General features: G+C 35.2%; 1 protein-coding gene across 1 annotated transcript in view; it reads right to left on the bottom strand.

Moving 5' to 3' along the window:
• The window catches only part of RBL2 (RB transcriptional corepressor like 2), a 113746-nt gene that overhangs the window by 62612 nt on the left and 24364 nt on the right, over positions 1-26770 (bottom strand). The window contains exons 5-14 of the mRNA XM_077132445.1: positions 23709-23837; positions 22286-22443; positions 22131-22195; positions 21327-21513; positions 16866-17032; positions 14961-15070; positions 14202-14305; positions 12245-12382; positions 10602-10766; positions 9946-10057 (exon numbers count right to left, since the gene is read on the bottom strand). Coding sequence (XP_076988560.1) covers positions 9946-10057; positions 10602-10766; positions 12245-12382; positions 14202-14305; positions 14961-15070; positions 16866-17032; positions 21327-21513; positions 22131-22195; positions 22286-22443; positions 23709-23837 — 1335 coding nt within the window. The remainder of the gene's footprint in view (positions 1-9945; positions 10058-10601; positions 10767-12244; positions 12383-14201; positions 14306-14960; positions 15071-16865; positions 17033-21326; positions 21514-22130; positions 22196-22285; positions 22444-23708; positions 23838-26770) is intronic.

The following is a 26770-nucleotide window of genomic DNA, read 5'->3' as shown; positions in this document are numbered from 1 at the left end:
TCTGGATAGAATATATGGTATATGACCATATTTCAACAAAAACTGCAGATTCAAAAAATAAACAAACAGAAAGGTACAAGTACTGGAGAAGATGTGGGGAGAGAGGTAAACCTATTCAATGTTGGTAGGGAAACACAATGGTGTAGCCCCTCTGAGGGTAATATAGCAGAGCCACGGAGGCTAGATATAGGATTGCTATAGGATTAGGCAATCCAGTTACTAGGAATATACTTGGAAGAACTGAAAGTAGGGACATGAATAGACATTTGCACACTGATGTTTATGGGAGCATTATTCATGATAGCCAATGGATGGAGGTGGCCTGAGCATCAATTGACTGATGAGCGGAAGGGCAAGCTGTGACACATACATATGATGGAATATTGTGCAGCTATAGAAAGGAATGAAGTCATGAGGCATGCAATGAAGTCAATGAACCTTGAGGACATTATGTTTGTTCTAGTTTGCTAGCTGCCAGAATGCATCACACCAGAGATGGATTGGCTTTTAATAAAAGGGGATTTATTTTGTTGGTTCTTCAGAGGAAAGGCAGCTAGTTTTCCACTGAGGTTCTTTCTTACGTGGAAGGCACAGGATGGTCTCTGCTGGTCTTCTCTCCAGGCCCCTGGGTTCCAACAACTTTCCCCGGGGTGACTTCTTTCTGCATTTCCAAAGGCCTGGGGCTGAGCTGCAAGTGCTGAGAAGAGGAATGTCGAGCTGCTAGGCTGTGCTACATTGCGTTCTCTCATTTAATCACCAGCCAATTAAGTCAAAACGTCACTCATTGCAGCAGACACGCCTCCTAGCCGACTGCAGATGTAATTAGCAACAGATGAGATTCACCTACCATTGGCTCATTTCCATAGCAACAGAACTAGGTGCCTTCACCTGGCCAAGTTGACAACTAATCTAACTACCACAATGTTAAACAAAATAAGCCAGAAACAAAAAGACAAATATTGTATGGCCTCATTTAGAAAATGTTTTTAAGAAAACTGGGCCTAGACTATAAACTTTTACAGTAGTCACATTCATTTCTGAGTTTTAAGTGTTATTTCTAAATTCTGAGATGTGCTCCTTGTGCATATCTTGGTAGTTCCCTGGATCTATGGGTACCTTGTAGCACTTGATACTCAGAGTTAGAGTTCTATAGCTCTGAAAGTCAGTATTACTGTGTACAACAACTGTTAAAGAGGATGAAAAAGAGATCAGACTTCAGTTAGAGACATGAATGAAGCTGATCTGGTTGGGACTAAAGTAAATCAGAATACAGGGTAAAGGATGATATGACATTGTCTGTATTTTAAAACTTCAACTTCTGTGGGAGCCCAAAGGAAGAACTGTTTATTTTGTGAAAAACTTAAATTTTTTGTAGTATTCTAATTTAACTAGTCTAGCCAGTTTATTTAAATAACCTAAATACATGGAGCCTAGAACAGAGAATGAAATCTAATGATTCTCTTTACCTTAATGTAATACTACAACACATTCTAGAGTAATTTGAGTAGATAAAGTATTTGCAAAGTCCCCTGAGTGACTGGAAAAATTATCAAAGTATTAAACTTCCCCACCTGGGAAATTTCTGATATTCTCTCAAGCACTGGGAACTCCCAAATTAATAAGCCAAGTCTTTGATCTTGAAGGCTTTGAAACTTATTTCTGTAGTGATGAAGCCATGCCTTCTTATAAACAAACCTAACAATCACCCCCAGAGGTCCTCTTTTGTGGCTCAGATGTGGCCTCTTTCTCTCTCTCCCTCTCTCTAAGCCATACTCTGCAAATAAACTCATTATCCTTTTCCCTTCATGGGATATCACTTTCAGGGATGTAAGTCTCCCTGGCAACATGGGACATGACTCCCAGGGATGAGCCTGGCCTTAGCATTGTGGGATTGAGAATGCTCACTTGACTAAAAGAGGGAAAAGAAATGTAATAAAGAAAGGTTTCAGTGGCTAAGAGACTTCAAATGGAGTGAAGAGGTTATTCTGGAGGTTACTCTTATGTGACCTTCAGCCAGATATTAAAAATTGCCATGGTATGCCAAGCCCCAACCAACAGTATTAGAATGGTCAGTTAAAACAGTCATTGCCCAAATATCTCTGAAGATTCAAAGAATGATCAAATGAGAGAGAGGAGTTGTAACAGAGAAGTTAGGGTTTAACAAGTAATTATAACTAATGAATCATTATATAGATATTTCCTTTTAGTTTCTTGGGTATTAGAACAACCAGAAGGAAATACCTGAAATTGTGGAATTGTAACTATACTATACTTTGAAATTTGCTCTATAACTACTCTTTAAAACGTACGTTGAAATTTATCACTTTTCTGTATACATTTCACAATAAAAAATGTTTAAAAACATGTACTTTGGGAGGTCATACGAGGTAATGACAGACAGTGGCTTACTTCAATTTCTTAATGATATAAAAGCAAGTAAACTTACTAGATTTGCAGCTCACACAAAGCTGCAGTCAGAAATACCTAAATGCAGTTTCTCAGGAAAATGGAGCTGTGATAGGTTCAAAGCTAATGAGGTTTAAAGTCAAGTACTATTCAGTAGATTTGAGATGGAAAAACTCCAGAAAACTAGCACTTATAAGAAGTGGTAAGAAGCAGAAAAAAGTAACAGATGAGTCTTTATGACTCCTCTTTCAAAAATGGAAAAGTTTTCACTAATTCATGCATATTATTCAGTATGCCATGACTCAGACTGATTCCTAATTTTAAAAATGATTTTCTCCTATGGCCTATGCTTATCAATTAAATAAAAAGTAAACTAATGGAAAATAGCACTGTGGTACTGTTAAAACAAAAAGTCCTTACATTTAGAGATACATACTGAAATAATGATTTCCTAAAAATAATTTTTACAATACAAACAGCAAAACAAACAAAAATGTGAAGGAACAGATACGTTAAGATGGGTAAAATTTAATAACTGTTGAAGCCAGGGTGATGGTTAACTGGGATCCATTATACAATACTCTGTACCTGTGTATGACTGACATTTTCCATAATACAAGTCTTCAAAAAGAAAAAGCTAATCTAGAATAAAGTATATCCTTCTAATGACATCCAAGGATTCAGAACTCTTTGGATTTGTAGAATTGCTCTTTTAAAAGTAGTTATATCTCAAGCATGTAATCTAAAACCTTACCCTTGACAGATCTTCTAAGGAGCTGCCTAAAATGTAAAGCAGATGCATAGCAAACCTTCACTTTTTTGTATTTCTTGGGCTTGCACTGGTGTCACATTAACCATGATAGCAAGCTCAACTTTCAAGAGTTGAAGCTGAGAATTCACAAAGTCAGAAACTAGAATAAAGGATACCAGGGACAGGAAGGTATGGAATCGGATGTTAATACTTAACAGGCCCAGAGTTTCTATTTGTGGTGAGGGGAAAAGTTCTGGTAATGGATGGTGGTGAGGCAACATAACTTTGTGAATGTATTTAACACTTGTAAATCGAATATTTGAAAGTGGCTAAAATGACTAATTTTACATTGTCTATGTTACCAGAATAGAACTATATAAAACAAAACTACAGTCCATAGTTTGTATTAATATAATTATATTAATTATAATATAATTATAATACTTTTTCATCATTTTTAACAAAGGTACCACACTAATGCAAAATGTTAGTAAGAGGGCAAGTAAGAGTTAGTAACACACTGAAACTGTGTTTCAGTGGAGGGAGGGGTATATGTAAACAGTACTTTCTGCATGGTTTTTCTGAAACATACAATTTTTTAAATAAGTCAAGGTTGAACATGTTCAGACCACAGAGCCCTCTCACCTTACTATCTATTCTGCACCTAATTGGACACTTCAGTTCTATATTTAAAAAGGTTTTGCTATTCCTTCTGATTTTAAAAGTTATACATATTTGTCTTTAAAAATGTACAGACATTGGACTTCTGGGAAGATGGCCGAATAGAGCAGCTCAAGATAAGCCCTGTTCCATGGAAAAGTTAAAGAAGGGACAGGAGGGTGACTTGAGGTGGCGACTTGGGAGTGTAGCTGACCTGGGAGAGCCTTCTACACCACATGAGGCAGCCCAGGTTGCAGAGGATGAGGAACTGAGTGGCAGAAGGGACTGGGAAGAAAGCCAGACCACATTCCTTGGGCGCGCTACACTCTCAGCTCAGCCCCGTGACTGGTGACTCACTCCACACCTCACGCACCCGAACGCGGTCACCCACTCCCACTCCCCATGCTCCAGGCGCCCCCACCCCACCAGCCCAACCTACCTCTCCTGCATCCCTCCCGAGCACTGCCTCCCTGTCCCTGTTCCCTACAGGCAATTAGACAAGAACAAGAAATATAAGGCATCAAAATAGGAAAGGAAGAAGTAAAACTCTCATTGTTTGTAGATGATATGATACTCTATGTCGAAAACTCTGAAAAACCCACAGCAAAACTACTAGAGCTAATAAATGAGTACAGCAAAGTGGCAGGTTACAAGATCAACCCTCAAAAATCTGAAGTGTTTCTATACATTAGTAATGAACAATCTGAGGGGGAAATCAAGAAATGAATTCCATTTACAATTGCAACCAAAAGAATAAAATATTTAGGAATAAATTTAACTAAAGAGACAAAAGACCTATACAAAGAAAACTACAAGGAGTTCTTTAAAGAAATCACAGAAGACCTAAATAGATGGAAGGGCATACTGTGTTCATGGATTGGAAGACTAAATATAGTTAAGATGTCAATTCTACCTGAATTGATTTACAGATTCAATGTAATACCAATTAAAATCCCAAAAGTTTACTTAACAGATATAGAAAAACCTAATAAACAAACTTATGTGGAAGGGTGGGGTGCCCCAAATAGCTAAAAGTATCCTGAGAAAAAAAAAGAAGTCAGAGGTCTCACGCTACCTGATTTTAATGCATATTATGAAGCTACAATGGTCAAAACAGCATGGTACTGGCATAAAGATAGATATATTGACCAATGCAATCAAATAGAGTGTTCAGATATAGACCCTCTCATCTATGGACAATTGATCTTTAATAAGGCAGTCAAGCCAACTCATCTGGGACAGAACAGTCTCTTCAAGAAATGGTGCCTAGAGAACTGGATATCCATATGCAAAAGAATGAAAGAGGATCCATATCTCATACCATATATAAAAATTAACTCAAAATGGATCAAGACCTAAACATTAGATCTAAGACCATAAAACTGTTAGAAGAAAATGTAGGGAAATATCTTATAAATCTTGTACTAGGAGGCGGTTTCGTAGACCTTACATCCAAAGCAAGAGCATTGTAGAAATAAATAAATAAATGGGAACTTCTCAAAATTAAACACTTTTGCACATCAAAGATCTTCATCAAGAAAGTAAAAAAAAAGCCTACACAATGGGAGACAATATTTGGAAATTATATATCAGGTAAAGGTCTAGTATCCAGAATATATAAAGAGATTTTTCAACTCAACAACAACAAAAAGACAGACTACCCAGTTACAAAATGGTCAAAAGACTTGAACAGACACTTCTCAGAGAGTAAATATAAATGGATAAAAGGCACATGAAAAGATGCTCAACTTCCCTGGCTATTAGAGAAATGCAAATCAAAACCACAATGTGATATCATCTCACACCCACCAGAATGGCCACTATTAATAAACAGAAAACGACAAGTGCTGGAGAGGATGTGGAGAAAGAAGCACATTTATCCACTGTTGGTGGGAATGTCAAATGGTACAACTGCTGTGGAAGGAAGTTTCGCGGTTCCTCAGGAAGTTAAATATAGAATTGCCATATGACCTGTCAATACCATTGTTAGGTATCTCCTCAGAGGACATGAGGGCAAGGACACAAATGGACATTTACACACCAATGTTTATAGCAGCATTATTTACAATTGCGAAGAGATGGAAACAGCCAAAATGTCCATCAATATACGAGTGGCTAAACAAACTGTGGAGTATAAATATGATGGAATATTATGCAGCTGTAAGACAGAATGAAGTTATGAAGTATGTAAAAACATGGATGGACCTTAAGGACATTATGCTGAGTGAGATTAGCCAGAAACAAAAGGACAAATACTGTATGGTCTCACTGATATGAACTGACATTAGTGAATAAACTCAGAAATGGATAGCACAATACCACCTAACTGTAATACAATTAAGTTAAAACACTGAACGAAGCTGAATGTGAGAAAGATAGAGGGAGGAGGTCTGGGGGCACAAATGAAATCAGAAAGAAAGACGATAAAGACAGAGATAGTGTAATCTAGAAATACCTAGAGTGTATAATGATAGTGACTAAATGTACAAATTTAAAAATTGTTTTTGCATGAGGAAGAACAAAGAAATGTCATTACTGCAGGGTGCTGAAAATAGATGGTAATTAATATTTAAAAATTTTAACTTATGTGTGTGACGAAAGCAAAAAATGTTTATTTGGTAAAAACCTATATTTTGACTAGTGCATTTCATAATATAACTATGTAGCAGCTTAACTGAACACCATAAGTACACAGAACCTTGAGTAGGGCATGAAATTTTGTTGGTTTGTCCAGAGTGATGCCCCGATAAATACCAGAGTGATTTGATCAGTGAATAAAAAAGTATTTGCAAAGTCCTCTTAGGGAATGGTGAGAAAGGGGGAAAAGTCAACTTTCCCAAGTTGAATTCCTGATATTCTCACAAGCAGTGGGGACAACCAAAGCAAAATGCTGAGCCCCCAATCTTGGGGTTTGTCCATATAAAACTTAACTCCACACAGGATAGGTCAAGCCTACTTAAAATTAGGCCTAAGAGTCACCCCCAAGAGAACCTCTTTTGTTGCTCAGATGTGGCCTCTCTCTCTCTCCAGCCAACACCACAAATAAACTCACTGCCCTCCCCCTGTCTACATGGGACATGACTCCCAGCGGTGTGGACCTTCCTGGAAACATGGGACAGAAATCCTAGAATGAGCTGAGACTCAGCATCATAGGATTGAGAAAACCTTCTCGACCAAAAGGTGGAAGAGCGAAATGAGACAAAATAAAGTGTCAATGGCTGAGAGATTCCAAACAGAGTCAAGAGGTTATCCTGGAGGTTATTCTTACGTATTAAATAGATATCACCTTGTTAGTCAAGATGTAATGGAGAGGATGGAGGGAACTGCCTGAAAATGCAGAGCTGTGTTCCAGTAGCCATGTTTCTTGATTATGATTGTATCATGATACAACTTTTGCAATGTGACTGTGTGATTGTGTGATTGTGTAAACCTTGTGTCTGATGCTCCTTTTATCTACCTTATCAACAGACGAGTAAATTATATGGAATAAAAATAAATAATAGGGGCTACAAATGTTAAATTTAGGTTGAAATGCTAGTGATCAACGAAAGGGAGGGGAAAGAGGTATGGTATGTATGAATTTTTTTCTATTTTCTTTTTATTTCTTTTTCTGAATTGATGCAAATGTTCTAAGAAATGATCATGATGATGAATAGCAACTATGTGATGATATTATGAATTACTGATTATATACATAGAATGGAATGATAAGAATGTTTGCGTTTGTTTGTTGTTATATATTTTTTTTAATTTAAAAACTAATTTAAAAAAAGACAAACAAAAAAAAACTGAGGGAGAGATAAATATTTCAACACTAATAGTAGGAGACTTCAATATACCACTCTCCTCTATAGACAGAACAACCAGACAGAAGATCAACAAGGAAATAGAGAAGTTAAATAACTTGATAAATGAACTAGACCTAACAGACATATATAGGTCATTGCACCTCAAAGCACAAGGATATATCTTCTCTAGTGCTGATGGAACATTCTCTAGGATAGATCACATGCTGGGGCACAAAACAGGTCTGTATAAATTTAAAAACACTGAAATTATTCAAAGCACTTTCCCTGATCACAATGTGATGAAGCTGGATCTCAATAACCACCAAAGAATGAGAACATTCACAAATATATGGAGATTAAATAACACACTCTTAAACAATTAGTGGGCCAAAGAAGAAATCGCTAGAGAAATCAGTAGCTATCTGGAGATGAATGAAAATGAGAATACAACTTATCAGAACTCATGGGATGTGGGAAAGGCTGTGCTAAAAGGGGAATTTATTGTTCCTCTACATCTAGAGGAACTTAAGAAAGAACAGCAAACTAACCCCAAAGCAAATAGAAGAAGAAAAACAACAAAGATTAAAGAAGAAATAAATGAATGGGAGGGCCAAAGAACAACAGAAAGAATCAATAAAACTAAAAGTTGGTTCTTTGATAAAATCAATAAAATTGATGGGCCACTAGCAAGACTGGCAAAGAAAAAAAAGAGGATGCAAATAAACAAAATCAGAAATGAGGACTGCCTTACCACAGATCCTGAAGAAATAAAAGAAATCATAAGCGGATACTATGAACAACTATATGCCAAGAAACTAGACAACTTAGATGAAATGGACAAATTCCTGGAGACACACAAACAAGCTACACTGACTCAGGAAAAAATAGCAGATCTCAACAAACCAATCACAAGTAAAGAGACTGAATCAGTCATCAAAAGTTCAAATGTGATGGAGTTATACAGAGAAGAAAGGATTTAACAAATGAATATGAATGCTGAATTATTAAACTGATATCTCTTTTACTCTCCAGTATTTTAGAGCAGCTAGAAGTAAAAACCTAAAATTGTGGTATTGTAACCCATGTCGAACTCTGAAATACGTTCTACAACTCATTGTGGTACTGTGCTTTGAAATTTATAGTTTTGTATATAGTTATTTTTCACAAAAAAAGAAGGAAAAAAAGTCGATTGTGATGATAAAAAAATAAATAAGCCCTCTAGCCTACTATATTCTGGAGCAGCTGGAAGGAAAAATCTGAGAGAATTGTATGGTAGCCCATGACAAACTCTGGCATCTGTCCTATAATTACCTGTTGAAGAGTGCTTTGAAAACAATTGCTTTTTTATTTCTTTGCTTTATATATGTTATACTATACAATAAAAAATGTAAAAAAAAAAAAGTGTACAGAAATCACCTGGAATTCTATCACTCAATAATCATTAACGGTTTGGTTTTTCCTTTTCAACCCTTTGTATGGTTATCTATATTACCACATAAGTATATAGTATTGTAATACTATATTATATATGATTTGTATATCATACAAATATTATATGATTTCACTAACATGAAATAATTAGAATATATAAACTCATAGTCATAAATTTAGAATATAGGTGACCAAGAGACAGAATGAGGATAGAGAATGGGGAATGGTTGCCTAATCTGTACAGAAATTTTAATAAGGTTGAACTTAAATGTTTGGAAATGGATAAAAGTGACAGTAACTCATTATCAGGATTACAAGTAATAGTGTTGAATTGTAGGTGAATATGGTTGAAAGCAGTCATGAATGTCACCAGAAGGAAAGCTAGAGGTTAAAATATGGGATTATACAACCCATTGAACATTGTGGTGGATAATATTTATGATTAACACTACAAATATAAATAAATTCTTTCATGAACTAGTACAAATGTACACTTGTACAAAGAGTTAATAAAGAGTGGTATATGGGGAAAAAGTACCTACTGCAAACTATGGACTATAGTTAACAGTAATATCTTAATATTCTTTCATCACAGTAAAAAAATGTACCACACCAACACTAACAGTCAATAACGGGGGAGATACAGGGTACAAGGGGTTTTGAGCTTTCTCTTTTTAATGTCTATTTGTTATTTTTTTTTTGAATAAAAAAAAAAACACTTATATCATGCATTTTCCTGTGTTCTTAAATATTCTTCAGAAGTATTTTTTTAAGTGGTCCATGTGGTGCTGTAATGCACAGAATATTGTCCTTTAGATATACTCTATTAACTTCACTCATAAGTTCAGATTAAATATAAATACCCAGATATAAGGCCCTTAAACATTCTCCCTAGAATCTCAAACTTACTTCTTCCAAGTCCTCCAGTATCAGCACGAACTTCACTGACCCTTCTGGGAGTCAAAGGGGAGCCACCAATACAAATTTCCTCTGCTCTTTCCAGATTCTGAGGTGGCATGACCTATAAAGAATTGTTCACACAGAATGCTAATATTCAAGAAAGCATTTTGACTAGAAATACACTAAGACTCTCAGACAGAAGAAAAACTATCTTGGCTCATCAGTTATTCACATGAATGACATCAGCTGACATTTCCATTTTCATGCTGAAGTCTAAAATAAATTTCTGGCCATCTTAAAAAAACTCAAAAGCTGAAAACTGGATAGTAAATATGAATCAGCCTTCATTATTGACTTGGACAAAAAGAGAACATCAACCACTCTAAGGTACAGAAATTCGATCAGGAAATCAAAACAGAACATTGAATTCTTAACCTGTCACTGAAACCTCGAGGCAAGCACAAGTCATTTCTGTGGCTATGGCTTCCTTTTTGCAACAGGGGTGGTTGTACCATATTGAACCCATTGCACCTTTCTGCCCCATCCCCCATCCTCCAAAACACGAGACTACATTTTATTGCTCTCTGTGAAAGGGGATTAGGAATAGACTAGATATTGACATTCCTTTCCTACAGAAAGATAGCTATTAAGATAATTTCACAAACCTCTTCACATGTAGGAACTCTGTTTTCATTGTCTCTAATTCTGTCCCAAAGTGGGGACTCTGGTTTCCATGCCAAATGGTCTAAGATTTGTTCTTCAATTTGATTAAGATGTTTTACTACCTCTCTACAAAGGCCATCTTCTGCTCTAATGAATACTTCTATCACCTGAAATAAAGAAAAATGCCCTAGTGGTTTAATAATTATTATTTAAATTGTATGTATAAATTATATGCAATCTTCTGTATAGTGACATTTCAAAAATATTCAAAAAGAAAAAACAGGTCTTGTATACTGAAGTTGAAAAACACTATTCTTGTCTCCATAGCAATGTGGGACATGACTCCCAGGGATGAGCCTGGCCCTGACACCATGGGATTGACAACACCTTCCTGACCAAAAGGGGAAAAGAAATGTAACAAAATAAGGCATCAGTGGCTAAGAGAGTTAATACATAGTCAAGAGGCTATTCTGGTGGCTACTCTTGTGTAAACTTCTGCTAGATATTGTTAATTGCCACAGTTTTCCAAACTCTAACCAACATCATACCTGTTAACCCTGAAGAATGCCTAGGGCACTACCTGAGAGTCTACAAAAGTTTCACGCACTAAGTTTACTTTCTAGAAACCTATAACCTCCAGATGGTTCCTAGGGCGGATAAATCCTGAAACTCAGAGGGGCCAGCCTCTCCAAGAACATCAACTAGTTCCATCCCTCTATCCCATATTGTCAACACCCCTTTTCAACATGAAAAAGTTAGAATGAGCACAGCTCAAATATCCCGAAAGTCTTGGAGAAGGATCAAGGAGAAGGAGGAGTAATAACAGAGAAAACAGGATTTAACAAATGAATATGACTGCTGAATCATTATACTGGTATTTCTTTTAGTCTCCAGTATTTCTGAACAGCTAGAAGGAAAAACCTGAAATTGTGCAAGTGCAACCCATAACAAACTTTGAAATATGTTCTATAATTATTTGTTGAAATGTACTTGGAAATTTTTTGCTTTTTTGTATATGTTATATTCCACAATATAAAATGTTAAAAAAAAAAAGAAAACATTATTCTTAAAATTTCATATAAAAACTCAAAAATTAAACATCTATACCACTTTAAAAGTTAGTTTTGATTACTATAAGAGAATTAAGATATACTCATGTACTATATCAATATCAAGAAGGAAACAACTAATAAATCAATGCTACAACTCTGTACCTCTATAAAAAATTTGAAAAAGAACTTTTACTTTTTCTGGAAGACACTTTCAATGTTATTTAGCTTTCTATAATAAAGAAGGAAAGTTGCTGTACAAAATAAGCTAGGGATGTGCATGCTACCAATTTATTTATTCATTTTTTAGCCTTTTTAGCTCACAAAAATCACAGTATTCTAAAAGCCTTTATCGGATAAAGGGAGGAATCATGAAGTTTTAAAACACAATAGGTCTTCTATAACTATATTAAAACTAACTGATATTGATCTTAAAACTGTCTTATATTTCTATGCTCCCCAAATAGACTAGAGATTAAATATGTAATTAAAAATACAAGAAATGCACTTAGATGTTAACATGAAACTAAATGATTAACAATAGGAAGTCTGTCTTATCTACAGTTTCCTCATCAGTATCAGATTTTATAAAATACCTTATAAAAATGATAAAGTGGTACATCGAATATTTCAGTAATAAATGAAAAGTTTCCTGGAGGCTTATAAGAAAAAGTGACAACCTCAAGGCAGCAGGCCAAGAGCGATCTGTGGAATGCATCCTGTTCCAGAATGCCCTATAAAACAAAGATATTAACATTTAGAAACATTAGCCTACTCTAAAAAGACACTTCATACCTGGTCAAGTTAAATAAAAATACCAAAGAAAGTCATATTTTTTGAGTGAGTGAAAAGTATGTGCTTATATTTTCTTACGAAACTCTTCTTAACCATATAAGTAATTTGCTTTAAATTTTTTAGCAAAAACAAACAAACAAAAATAAATATATATGAAAAGACTCTATGAAAACTTCCAAAAACCTTACGTAGAGGGAAATAAAGCAAATCAAGAAGATTAGATGCCTAAACAAAAAGCAAACAAACAAACAAAGAAAACTGATGCTTAGAAGAATGATGATATGGGAAGATGTTACAAAACAGTATGTATAAGAAGCCACTGTCATAAAAAAAAATAGCTGGAAGGAAAGTAAGTAGGCAGGTGAAATTGGCCTGATGACCACGTACCAAAAGTCTATATGTTTATTTTAGAGTGGCATAATTGTGGTTGAGTTTTATTTTCTTCATTTTGCATATCAACTTTCCAAAATTTTATATAGACATTTATTATTTTTTAATTTAAAAGTTACTTAGTTAAGTATAGAGGTATCCACTTATTATTTGCCACTACATTCTTGATGTTTTATACCTCTTCTAAGGTATATTTCACAATTAAAAAAATTCAAGTCATAACCCAGCCTTCTAAATTCACACAGCCAAACCCTCTATATATAAAAAGAAAGAAGTATAGTTATAAGGAATTAGAATAACTTTTGGTCAATTTTACAATTTTGTTTAAAATGTATTTAAAAAATCATTCTTGGGCAGGCAATGGTGGCACAGTGGCAGAGTTCTTGCCTGCCATGCCAGAGACCTGGGTTCGATTTCTGATGCCTGCCCATGCAAAAAAAAATTATTTTTATTGATGACATTAAAAGTAAATACCATTTTAAAAAATCAATTCACATTTCTTGACTAGTAAAAAACTGAAGTTGAAGCTATCAAAAACAATTATCTTAGCCAAAGAGGAACGGGAGAAAATTTATGTTAAAGTCCCATCTATACAATACTCCTTTATTCTTGCTATGTGAGGCTTGAAGAAAAACTCTGAGTTACTTAAAAATTCAACTAAGGTTAAGCCTGAATGTTTTGACTGCAGAGTCTTCCTACTGACAGAAGTTCTAAGTTATAATGCATGGACTGTTGTACTGAGAAACACTAAATAGGGCATTCTTAGGGACTGAATCATGTCCCCCACAAAAGGCATGTTTAGGTCCTAACCCTGGACATCTGTAAATAGGATTTTTGACGATGTTTTGTAACAACATCTTTGACGATGTTATTAATTAAGATGTGCACAAAGTGAATAAGTATGGGCCTTAATTCAATATTTGTGAAGTCCTTATAAGCTAAAAAAACTGAACCCAGAAAAAGAAGCCATAAGGAGCAGCCAAATACTGGAAGTCAACAGAACTGGGAAGAGAAAGAAGATGCTATGTGCACGGCCATGTGACAGAAAAGCCAAGGAACAGCAAAGATTTCTGGCTAGCAGAAAATACCAACCCAGGGAGGAAACAAGCCTTCCAGCCTCGGAAACCCTGAGCCAATAAATTCCCATTGTATAAGTCATCTCAGTTTGTTGTATTTGTTTTAACAACCAGGAAATTAAACAGGAACTGAAGATGAGAGGACTCAGAACCCAAGTTTTCTTAGGTGCCAAACTTGTTCCCTCAAAGCCAGACATTACTTCTTCATTAATGGTTTTTTGCTTCCCCCGTGGGTAGGACAAGAAAGAAACATTTTATTGTGCCAATCAATACACTTGGTTGTTTTACTCACAGATAAATCCATGTCTCCCAATCTTTTCTGTTCTTGCTCAATAACAGACTCTAATACTTTATAGTAAAGCATCTCTGCAAAACGAAAATGTTTGCTGGCAATTTCTGCAGAAATAATAGAAACACAAAAATCTTATGCAAAGAAAATAAATTTTATTTCCTCCCTCAATCCCCTAACCGCCCCCCTCCAAAAAAAAGAAAACAAAAAAAGGCCAAAATAAGAAAACCAACCCAACACTTCCAGCACATGCACTGCCTAATTGCCTACAGTTGCTGTTTCAGCCATCTCTAAGTTTCCTTAGTTTTCTTCATGGAAATATTCATTATTCTAAAACTGTGAAATGAAATTTACATATAAAGAACTATAATATAATTCTATTAAGATTCACACCATTTTTTTTATGTTATATTGAACAAAGCAGCTAGGAGATAAAGGATTGGCTACTATTCCACACATGCTTGGTTCCAATTCATGACATCCAACAATTCCTACATCTGATTTGGGCATGTCACATCTCTATCATTTGTCCTTGTTTGAAAAAAAACAGTACTAGAAGTCTAATATAGTAAGGGTATCAGTCTAAAATTTCTTTTCTACTGAGAAGGGCCCTGAGATCACTTGGTTGACAGAAAAATTGGATAGCTATATTCTAGCAGTCAGTCTAAACTCATATATCTTTTCCTCATATTCTGAACCCAGTTACCAAGAAAGGAGTTCAACTTTGAAGATAAGAGTAGGATAAACAATATTAAACCTTACCTTTAGTACTATTACTGAAATCCTCATCTGGCTGGGAATGCTGGGAATATATTTCATACATTTCTTTTAGTCTGTTAGCAATAGATTGGGTTGGATCTCTAGCACATGTCCTAAAAAGTAATCAGAAATTATCTAATTTGAAGGTCTTCCTAAATCACTAAGGGATAATCTATTTACAACTCTGAAATTTTACTACTATGCAAATATAAAATACAGTGAACAGAAACAACATACTTCCCAAGTTAATCCAAGAGATCCCATACTTTCTTCTCAAAGGTGCTGCTATTATCATTTTGAGTGGAAAACTGCAATCTTGGTCCTTGCCCACTTGATGTCTGACTAGCCCTCAATCAACCTACATATCCCCAAAACAAAATTTTCTTCAAATGTTTTCCTAGAAGCCAGTACAATTACCATTAAGAACTCTTGGAAAAAAATTGAGTGAAGGAGTAGAAACTATTATTAGCATTCTACTTTCCTTCCCATGCCCCCCACCACCAAAATTTACTTTACTGATTTTCTTATTAGAAAGACAATATATGTTCAATACAGAAGCATTAAACAAATTATCATCATGTGGGCTTTTTGTAACAACTGTTTTTTTCTTTATCATAGAATATATATATATACTCATTGTAAAAATGTATCAAGTTTAAAAAAGTATAAAGAAAATAAAATTTGGTTATAATCCTGCTCATGAATGCTAGTGAGTATCATATGCAAAGTTTTTATTTATGAACAAAAATACACATGCATCTTTTTACAAAAACAAGATCCTGTCATTTTACCTAACACCTATTGGTAATATTTAACCTCACTAATAGTATGTAAGATTAAAGAAGCTGCCAGGTCTGATTTAGAGATTATAAAGAGATCTGCAATATATAAAAATCAAGATAGGCTTCTACAATATATATATATATAAGATGCTTCTGAAGTCAAAGTAGAAGAAGATCCATCTGAGAAACTTGACTTAGTAGGAGACATAGCTTGTTGAGTATTAAACACAATCAAGTTTAGGAATAAGTAAACTTCAGAAAAATGTAAAGAAAAATTAATAAACCACAGTATTTGATAAGCCTAGTTATGAGTGGGAAATTATAAATATACATACATAGAGCCTTCTTGATATCATACCAATGGAAATAAAATAGGGTCTACAACATCAAAGCTTAAACTTATAGGGCTAAGAGGGGCCTTGGAGGTAATTTTTCCAAATCAACTTGCTAAAGGTTATGCAGAAGTTATTAAAATTCAGTACACTATGCTTTTAATTAATGCTATTAACATCCCTATCAGTTTTAGTCAGACCAAAGGAACTAAAAGCAATTAACTTGTTCTTCAGGCTAACTGTGGTTTACAGAGCTTAAATAGTTACATGTTGGACTCCCCTCTATCTTTCCAAATCTGACCCATCTTTCAAAACTATGCTCAGGTCCAATATTCTTCACAAAGTCTTTCAATAACTCATTTTCACTGACCCCTCACTTCCCTGAAATCTTAAGACAGAATAAATAGTTGGTAAGACACAGCTTGGTGCTTAATTCCACAAGTCTATTGTTGTCAGTTGTTATTTCTTGTATTACATTAAAGAAACCTGAGAAGGGCGGGCCACAGTGGCTCAGCAGGTAAGAATGCTTGCCTGCCATGCCAGAGGACCCAGGTTCGATTTCTGGTGCCTGCCCATGTGAAAAAAAAAAAGAAACCTGAGGAAAGATTTTTTTTTCTATTCATACATTTTTATATTGCCATATAAAGCAATATAAAGACTTAAAAAAGACCATGCATGCAAATGATATAAAGTTATTAATGACTGAATTGTGACACTGGTAGTGAAAAATAAGATAGGAAACTGATAAATTGTTAACAACCAAATCTTGGAAGTCAAGCAGGACTTAAACCAACCTTAGAATCTGTTCCAATTTTTCACTTGGTGCATTTCTCAGACCTGACAGCATGGTGTGAAGACGACTCAAGCTATGTGTAGCTGTGGAAACCGGGGTTACACAAGGACTGTTCTCCTTAATGTACCTTACCCCAGTAAGTGGTGTGGAGATTCTAAGCGCTTTAGACTAGAAGAGAAAAATTAAGTGGAAAAAATAAGAACATGATTTTAGATCAGAAAAACTTTGAATTATCTCACAAGTTTGAGTTCAAGCTAATAAGACTTTATCTTTACAATGTGCATAAATTTTACTGATTCAAATACCATCATGCTTGGAATTTACACATAACACAAGTAAGAGCCACCACAATCCATGTGAAGATGTGTGAAAGGGCAATCTATATTTTAGTCAACTAAATTTTTTGTCTACTAAAAGTTAAATCTTTTAAGATAAGAAATATCTCCCCATTATTCCTTCCCCCCAAGTAAAACTCTCAAGGCATGGCTCATCACTATATTCATTTTAAAAAGTTCAGAATATCATTCTCATCTCTGAAACAGAGACTTTCACAGCTCCCATCTACCTCTATTTTTGCGAATACCCTAAAGATTTAAAAAGGACAGTCGTGAATTAAATCCAGTCAAAATAAAATCCATGATTTAGCACAAGTCTGTCTAAATCATCAGATTTGCTTCAGAGAGAGAAAAAAACAAATGTATGCCTAGAAAAGGCAACCTGATGGAGAGTTGCCATCATTAGTCTCCCTTGCTTGTTTCTGCCTTTAGCTATCCCCTTTAAGTAGACAGATCATGAGGGAAATAAAGTCAACATTCTTGAATATAACATGGAAAAGCTATGACTTGGTTTCAGAGAATTTATGTATGAGTACAAATGCTAATAAAACATCTGTTCTAATTTTTCCAGACAAACCCTGAAAGGTTAACATAGCTTAATAGTCTTTTAATTTTCAAGATAAACCACACTTCCTGCGTATTAAATGTACTTTTTTAGAAGCAGTTTTTAAAACATGTAGCAACATTTCTAGCTGGCAACAGAATAAAGTATTCATTAGTTACAGAAAAACACAGAAATAAATCTATATGTTTTCTCTGTAACTTAGACAGAAGTAGGATCAAGACGTCCATTTGCTTTCAAAGAAATCCATGATGTAATTTTTTATTATATCTATTTTATATATATATTAAATCAACGAGATGATCTGGGTAGACAAAGTGCATTCAGAAGGTCAGAAGCTTCCTCCCTGCCCCAGGTGGCTTTCCTTGCAGCCATCTTCTTCCCTGGGTATGAACCACCGGCCTATGTTAAGAAAGAAAAACACCTCATACATTTACTGGAGACACAACATCAGCCAGCAGCAAATAGCCACATCACCCATACGTAGCAGAAATCAAATATTGCCACAACAAACAGCTGGCTGCCCAGAATCCTCAAGGTTGGCACAGAGCTTCTGGGAAGCACTATTTAAGTTATTAGCTTAAAGCTTCCTGTGTATTCAGGTCAAGAAGAGCTTCTCTTTAATTCAGGTATAATAATTAAGTTGATATTTTTTAAAATATTCGAGAAAAAATTAGGATGTTCCTTCTCCAAATGAAAACAACTAAAATTTGGAGTGACTTAGAGCTCTGTCCTTGAAGCTCTTTTATTCTTTATCAATTCACATCCCTAGGTAATCTCTTATCATTCCATGGCTTTAAAACATTCATATTCTAAATGACTCACAAACATTTTTACCCAGTCCTAACCTCTGCTGTAAACTCCAATCTTGTATCTCTAAACTGCCTACTTAACCTCTCTACTAAGGATACCTAAACGACATCTCAAACTGAACATGCTCATAACCCTAAAAACCTAACTTTTAATTTTCACTCCAGACTTGCTCTTCCCTGCTGTGCTGGTTTGAAATGACATATGTACCCTAGAAAAGCCATGTTTTAATCCTATCCCATTTCGTAAAGGCAGCTGCTTCTTCTAATTCCTATTCAGCACTGTATGTTTGAAACTGTAATTAGATCATCTCCTGGGGGTGTGATTTAATCAAGAGTGGTTGTTAAACTGGATGAGCTGGAGGCATGTCTCCACCCATTTGGGTGGGTCTTGATTAGTTTCTGAAGTCCTATAAAAGAGGAAACATTTTGGAGAACGAGAGAGATTTGGAGAGAGCAGAACGACATAGCCATAAGAAGCAGAAAGTCCATTAGCCAGCAACCTTTGGAAATGAAGAAGGAAAACACCTCCCAGAGAGTTTTGTGAAGGGAAGCCAGGAGAGAAAGCTAGCAGATGATGCCGTGTTTGCCACATGCCTTTCCAGATGAGAGAGAAACCCTGACCCTGTTCACCATGTGCCTTCTCACTTGGGAGAGAAACCCTGAACTTCATTGGCCTTCTTGAACCAAGGTTATCTTCCCCTGGATGCCTTAGATTGGACATTTCTATAGACTTGTTTTAACTGGGACATTATCTCGGCTTTAGAACTGTAAACTAGCAACTTATTAAATTCCCTTTTTAAAAAGCCATTCTGTCCCTGGCATATTGCATTCTGGCAGCTAGCAAACCAGAACACCTGGGTTACCTCTCTCGATAAATGGCAACAGTAAAAATTTATGGAATACCTACTATGTGCAAGCACTGGGTACATTACTAGTCACAGCCCTCTTAAAGCTTATTTTCTTATGCAGGGAGACAGACAATAAACTCCTACTTCTCCACACACCTACCTCCTTACTTACTGGCAGGCAATGATAAATACTAAAAGGAACACTAAACACAGAGTAAGGAGAGAGGGGGGAAGGACTAGGTAGAGTATTAGTGCTTATTATTTTATATAGTGGTCAGATTGCAGACACATGACAAGTGAGAAATTAAGGTACATGAATACCTTGAAGAAAAGTATTTTAGCCAGAGGAAACAACAAGGGCATAGGCTTTTAATTGGGGAAATGCTCAGCATATTTGAAGACAAAAAAGTTTAGTGTGCCGTGAGTAGAATGGGTGAGTAGGAAAGTGATAGGAGAGAGAGGTAATGGGGACAGATCACGTAGGATCTTAAAGGCATTTGTAAGGATTTTAGCTTTATACCATCCACACAACTGAACTTGTGGTTGTCTTTTCTTTCTCTTACACCCCAGATCCAAACCATGAGTAAATTTTAATAAGCGCTTCTCCATTCTCTGATGAAAATAAAATCATTTCTCCAGTCAAAGCCACCAATAACTAACACCAGAATCACTGCAAATGCCTATTAACTTCCTGCTTCCAGCTTTGCCTCTGCCCTGTGACAAGACCTTTAAAAAATGTGAGATCCTGCCAATCACTTTTCTCAGTAACACCCTCCTAATGGTCTTCTGCTTCACTCAGAACAAAAACAAAAATCCCTACAATGGTTTCCAAAGCCTGTCAGGATCTGCCAGATCCTTTACATCCCTCCCTTTACTGCTTACCACTCTTTCTCTACTCACTCTACTCTCACCACACTGGCTTTCTCATTGTTCCTCAAACATGCCTACCCCTGTTCCTGTCATGGCTTTGCACATGCTATCTTCTCAGCCTGGAATGCATTTCCCCAGATATTCACATGGGTTCCTTACTTGCTTCCTTCAGGTCTCTGCTAATACTACCTCCTGAGAGATATCTTTCCCAACCACTCTATCTATAATAGTACTCTTTCTCCTCCCCCCATTACTTTTTATTACTACTCTATTTTAATTTTCTTCATAGCACTTATTGTTATCTGATAAATTATATTATTAATTTGTTTGGTTATGTTCTGTCCATCTCCCCACAGTAGAAAATAAGCTTTGTTAGAATAGGATATTCATTGCTGTTTTGTTCATTGCTGTACTCCAGTGTCTAGGATACAATCTGGTACACAGAACATGCTCAGGATATTTATTGTCTCAAGTCTGAAGTAGCTCACTTATAGGTAAGGTGCCCCTTGGAATTATCTACACTGTCTTTGGAGGCACTTGACAGAAGTTGCATAGTTTTTGTGAACAGGAAGAAAACTATTAGTCTCCATTATTTTAAGTGTCTGCTGGAAATAACATCACACAATCCTGAAACTCAGTTTAACAGAATTTTCTTATAGACTGCTGATCTCAGTTTCTTCACACTTCAGTCTCTTAGATAAAGATACCAATTCAGGTCAACCAACATTTTCTAAATGCCTACTATTGTTCATTATATATAAGACTATATGTTATGGACCCATCTTTTCGACAGAAACAATTATCAACATGATATATTCACTTAGATTTATATTAAATTTGCTTATTCTTAGACTCAAAACTTTGAAAGTTTATGTTAACAAAAATTGAATCAAGAAGAAAAAGGTAACTTTCTCAATTAAGTTTTTTTTGTTCCACACTGGAAGTAAAACAGACAAAACAAAAATTACAAAAATTAAACCAAGTCTCCAGTACATCTGCTACTTTATTTCACTGTTCTGGTATGGTTCAACTCACCTTGTCAAAGTGCTGTTGCAAGATATTTTTCACCTGCACCCTTTCAGCAGTCTCTGTTCCTGAACCAGCGTTTAAACACCTTGAGAAAGTCCCAATTTCCTCCTCAGCATCTTCTCCAAGGAATATCCGTTCATCTAAATTTCCGACAGATAAAACATATTCCTCATAGGCCTTATTGATGGCTTTGCTATAGGAAAAAACACGTAGACAAAAAATACACTTTCACAGAACTGCCATTTCAGTTAATATTTTAGACCACTTAGTTATTTCATTTTTTATTTACTAAAAGTTCTAATAATTTTTTGAAAGTTAAATTTTAAGTCGGATCATTATTAACCATAAAAATTCAAGAGTATAAAGTACAAGCTTGTTCCTCTATTCTCGTCCAACATACTGTAAGTATATTCTGCTGACAGTGTTTTAGGGTGAGTACTCTGAATCAAATTCCCTGGTATGTGCTAGTTTTGGTAAGATTATTTATCCTTCCTGGCTGCTCTAGAGACTTTTGAAGACCTCAGTACTTCTACACAACCATTTTTCACCTGTACAGTTCCAAACTAATTTATTTCAAAAAAATATAATCCAGAAGCTTAACTAATAAAACTTCAAATAACATTCATATGATTTTCAAGAAATAAGAACATATGCTTGTAGTATTAGATAGGATTTTTATTGCTTCCCCATACTCGTGCACAAAACATATTCTAAATTTCCAGATTACAAACAATAAAAATTATTGAACTCTGAGGTTTCTTAAATATAGAATTTAAAATATTTAAATAGTTTTATAATAGAGGTACTCACAAACTCTCCCCAAAGTTCCCAGGTTCTAGAAACCCTGTAAGATTTTCTTCTTTTCCCTTTAGGAGCTAATGAAAGAAGAGATGCTTAAGTCAGCATAGTAAAACAAATTTTTCCCCAGAAAACATTTTCACATTGCTTCTTTACTGCATACAAACCTTCTTCTCATAAAGTTTCCTAATATAGGGTTTCCAGAAATGTTCCTTTATTCCCTTTGCTTCCAAAACTAGGCCATCATGTAAAGAACAGAGTTTTTCAATGACACAAGGTAGATCTGAAGGTTTAGATTCTTTACCATTAAAATCTTCAGAGAGGCCTACATGTGTAGAGTCACAAAAGAAAGACATCAATTAGAATTCATTAAACCAAATTACCAATAAATCAAAACATAATAAAGTTCAACCAGTACTTCACATATAAGGGTTTTTAGGAAATAGTATGTATGTGCCTAATTTACTGACTCTATTTAAATATACCTCAAAAAACAGCAAATAGAGGAAAAGTATATCATAATTTAAAAGACTTCAGCTATTCAATTATCTATCTGAAGACGGTTAAAAGAAAAAGACGAAAAATAATTTTAGTATATTGCTATCAATCTGAGAAATACAAAAATAAAGTATAACTTTGCAGATAAGCCTCACATTTAAAGAAAAAACACCCCTTTGAAAAAGAATTATGCTGTCTAATGAAAGATCATATACTTTAATTACATTAAATACATTTAACATATTAATTTAAAGCTTCTTCTTGACCTAGATTCTGAGAAAGAGAAAAAAAATCAAAAGGGAAGCAGCTATACAGAATTATAAAAGGGAATTAGGAAGGAAATGAAAGAAAGGACAGAAAAGAATACAAGGAACAATCAATTTACCAAAGCAGGAGCAACTGAAGTAACCGTAACTCCACCTACTTTTAAAATCTACTTGGACAGTCGCATAAGCTGACATTCTAACCACCTGGAATCCTATCGATGTTATTAATTGAATAGCAGCAGCATTAAATACTAGCTCTATAAATATTTTTAATATTTGCTTTGTAAATCATACTTGGGATCTTACTATGTATCATTCATAGAAATTACATAGTTTAAGGGCTATTAAATGCATTACCAAGGTAAATATCATCTCCATACATCTGCCAGTTTAGAAAAAGAAAGTTCATTTTTTTAAAATTTAGAACCATTTTTGCTTTTCTGTAGCAAAAATCTGAAATGAAAATTTTCTATAAATCCTTTCTGACCAACTGCGCATCAGGCAGGAAGGCGTCAATACAGGAAAACACTATCAGTCCTAATGTCATAAAATCTTTGCTCCTCAGGCTTCTAACATCTTCTCCTTTCTGACTATTTATTTCAGAAACTTCTAAAACTGTCATCTAAGACTTTAAACTACAATTGCGTTATCCAAAAACATTTTTATAGAGAGTTTGACTACTAGTTATAAGTACCCATGATGATGACGGCTTTTCAAACACTTAAATTCTCTGATGGTAGGAAACTTGTGCTATGTATTCAACTTCCAAGAGTAAACATAATATAGAAATGTGAGTTGTAAAGTGCTCTTTGACTTACAAACTTACCTTTAAAATTAGGGTTCACAAGCTCTTTACGATTGGAACACTGAAGGGCATTACCATAAACTAAGTCCAAAGCACACAGCAGAAGATGATAAGAATTGACCAAATCATCACTAATCATGGGGAAATTACCTAGAGGATTATAAACAGTTAAAGAGTTATATTTGCATCAACTTTTAACATTTTAAAAATAATGAGAATACCATTATACAACATTATACAAAATTGATTCAAGAACTACAATTAGTATTTGGGCAAATTTACATTACTCTTATGGTTTACTAAATTTCTAAGAGTTTAATGAAAACTAAAACTTTACTAAAAACGACATTCATTGATTCACTCAATATTTCTTAAATAAGTATTAAATGCTCAGTACCTGAATAAAACTTTATCTCCATTCTTCTCTGAATACTCTGAATATAATAAACTTTCACCAGAAAGGCATATGATAATTAATAATTAAATTTTGCATTGATATAATTAAACCAACTTGTTTAGTTCTACTATGAAGAGGTTTGATATTAAAATATGCTCTGTTCTACATATGTAAAATAGGAAGCAGCACCAACTGATTTCAAGCCTCAAAGCCCATCACACTGACAAGCCTAAACTTGTCACTTGTGTAGGCTTCCCATAGAAGGCAAAACCCTTCAGCATTTATATTAAGTAGCTCCTAACAAAAAGCCAAATGCCCCTAACATACAGAATCTGATTTAAATATCCTAACTGTTCTAACATTACATTTCCATCTCAAATGTTGACTTTAGAAAAACAATCTCACCTAGTGAGATATTTTATCTTTCAGTAAACAAAGGTAACAAGCAAATGGAAATCTGTTTAACATCTGTGGCAGATAGATTCAGTTGTCAACTTGGCCAGGTGACCATACCTAGTTTTGTTGCTGCGGACATGAGCCAATGGTATGTGAACCTCATCTGTTGCTAATAACATCTGCAGTCGGCTAGGAGGCGTGCCTGCTGCAATAAATGACGTTTGACTTAATTGGCTGGTGCTTAAATGAGAGAGCACTACTTAACACAGCCCAAGCAGCTCAGCATACCTCATCTCAGCACTCGCAGCTCAGCCCAGGTCTTTGGAGATGCAGAAAGAAATCACCCTGGGGAAAGTTGTTGGAACCTGGAGAGTAGGCCAGCAGAGACCATCCTGTGCCTTCCCTCATAAGAAAGAACCTCAGTGGAAAGTTAGCTGCCTTTCCTCTGAAGAATTAACAAAATAAATCCCCTTTTATTAAAAGCCAATCTGTCTCTGGTGTGTTGCATTCCGGCAGCTAGCAAACTAGAACAACATCCAAAGAGTTGGCTTATTATCTGGAATGAGAAGATTGTTCTTCAGGCCACAAACCACTTCCCTCAGAAAAGCCCAAACTGCTCACTGGTGTGTGCTTGCCAGAAGAGGTCAAAACACAATAGGCACTCTCTCTCAACCAACACTACAAGCAACCTCACCACCCTCCCCATCTCTACATGGGACATGACTCTAAGGGGTGTGGACCTTCCTGGCAACGTGGGACTAGAAATCCTAGAATGAGCTGGAACCCAGCATCATGGGATTGAGAAAACCTTCTTGACTAAAAAGGGAAAGAGCAAAATGAGACAAAATAAAGTGTTAATGGCTGAGAGATTCCAGAGAGGCTATCCTGGAGGTTATTCTTATGCATTAAATAGATATCACCTGTTTAGTTAAGGCGTAATGGAGAGGATGGAGGGAACTGCCTGAAAATGTAGATGTGTTCCAGTAGCCATGTTTCTTGAAGATGATTGTATAGTGATATAGCTTTCGCAATGTGACTGTGATTGTGAAAACCTTGTGTCTGATGCTCCTTTTATGTAACTTATCAACAGACGAGTAAAACATAAGGATTAAAATAAATAAATAATAAGGGGAACAAATGTTAAAATAAATTTAGTAGATTGGAATGCTAGTGATCTATGAAAGGGAGGGGTCAGGGGTACAGTATGTATGAATTTTTTTCTGTTGTCTTTTTATTTCTTTTTCTGAATTGATGCAAATGTTTTAAGAAATGATCATGATGATGAATATACAACTATGTGATGATATTGTGAGTTATTGATTATATAACAAGAACAGAATGATCATACGGTAAGAATGTGTTTGTGGTTATGTATAATTAAAAAATTTTTTAAAAAGACAATAGGCAAGGTGGTCCAACGCTGGCACATTGGCAGAATTCTCAACTGCCATGTCAGAGACCTGGGTTCGATTCCTGGAGCCTGCCCATGGCAAAAAAAAAAAAAAAAAGACAATAGGCAAAGGGTTGGCTTATTCATCAGCAGTGAGATAATCTAGGACGCCCATATGCTGCAGAGTCACTAGAAAGGTGAGTCTAAAAGATTGCATCTTTCCTTAAAAAAAATAAATCAAGAACTGGCAAAAACAAGTAAGCTAGACTATTAGAAAATATCACAGTGAGGAATACTGGTTCGTGAGAAGACAAAGGCTCTTTCAGATCAAATAATTATAGACAATTAATAATGAACGATAAGATCGAATTCGAACACCGAATTAACCACAGAGTCAAGCAATATGCCACCCCAGTTGACTGAGACCAAAACTTAAACAAAGATAATAAAATTATTTTTTAATAGTTTATATTTTACCAAATACATTTACCTCCTAAGCACGCATATAACATACAAAACATAAAGAAAACAAAAATCCCACAAGTCAGATAAACCTGTCCAATGTAATCATACGAAAAAAATCATATATTGTCACAGGAAATTAAAACTTGTTGTAGCCACTATAAAAACAGCTTACTTTCCGGAGCCTGCCCATGCGAAAAAACAAAACAAAAAAACAGCTTACATGCTCCTAAGTCTTTATTTCATGCCACTGATCACATCTCCTTATCTCCTAAAGAAACGTGCCAGTGTGATGGAGAGTACAATGACTAAAGAGCATGCTTGACAGAAGAAAGATTTTCCTTTTCAATCAAGCATGCAGCTCAAAATAGGATGAACTCTGACCTAACTAGTAAGTAAAGGCCAGTCATAACTGAACAAATCAAACCTGGAGACCAA

The sequence above is a fragment of the Tamandua tetradactyla genome, chromosome 16, assembly GCF_023851605.1.
Source record: "Tamandua tetradactyla isolate mTamTet1 chromosome 16, mTamTet1.pri, whole genome shotgun sequence".
Classification (NCBI taxonomy): domain Eukaryota; kingdom Metazoa; phylum Chordata; class Mammalia; order Pilosa; family Myrmecophagidae; genus Tamandua; species Tamandua tetradactyla.
The sequence above is the reverse complement of the archived record's forward strand: the minus strand, read 5'-3'. Positions and strand labels throughout refer to the sequence as shown.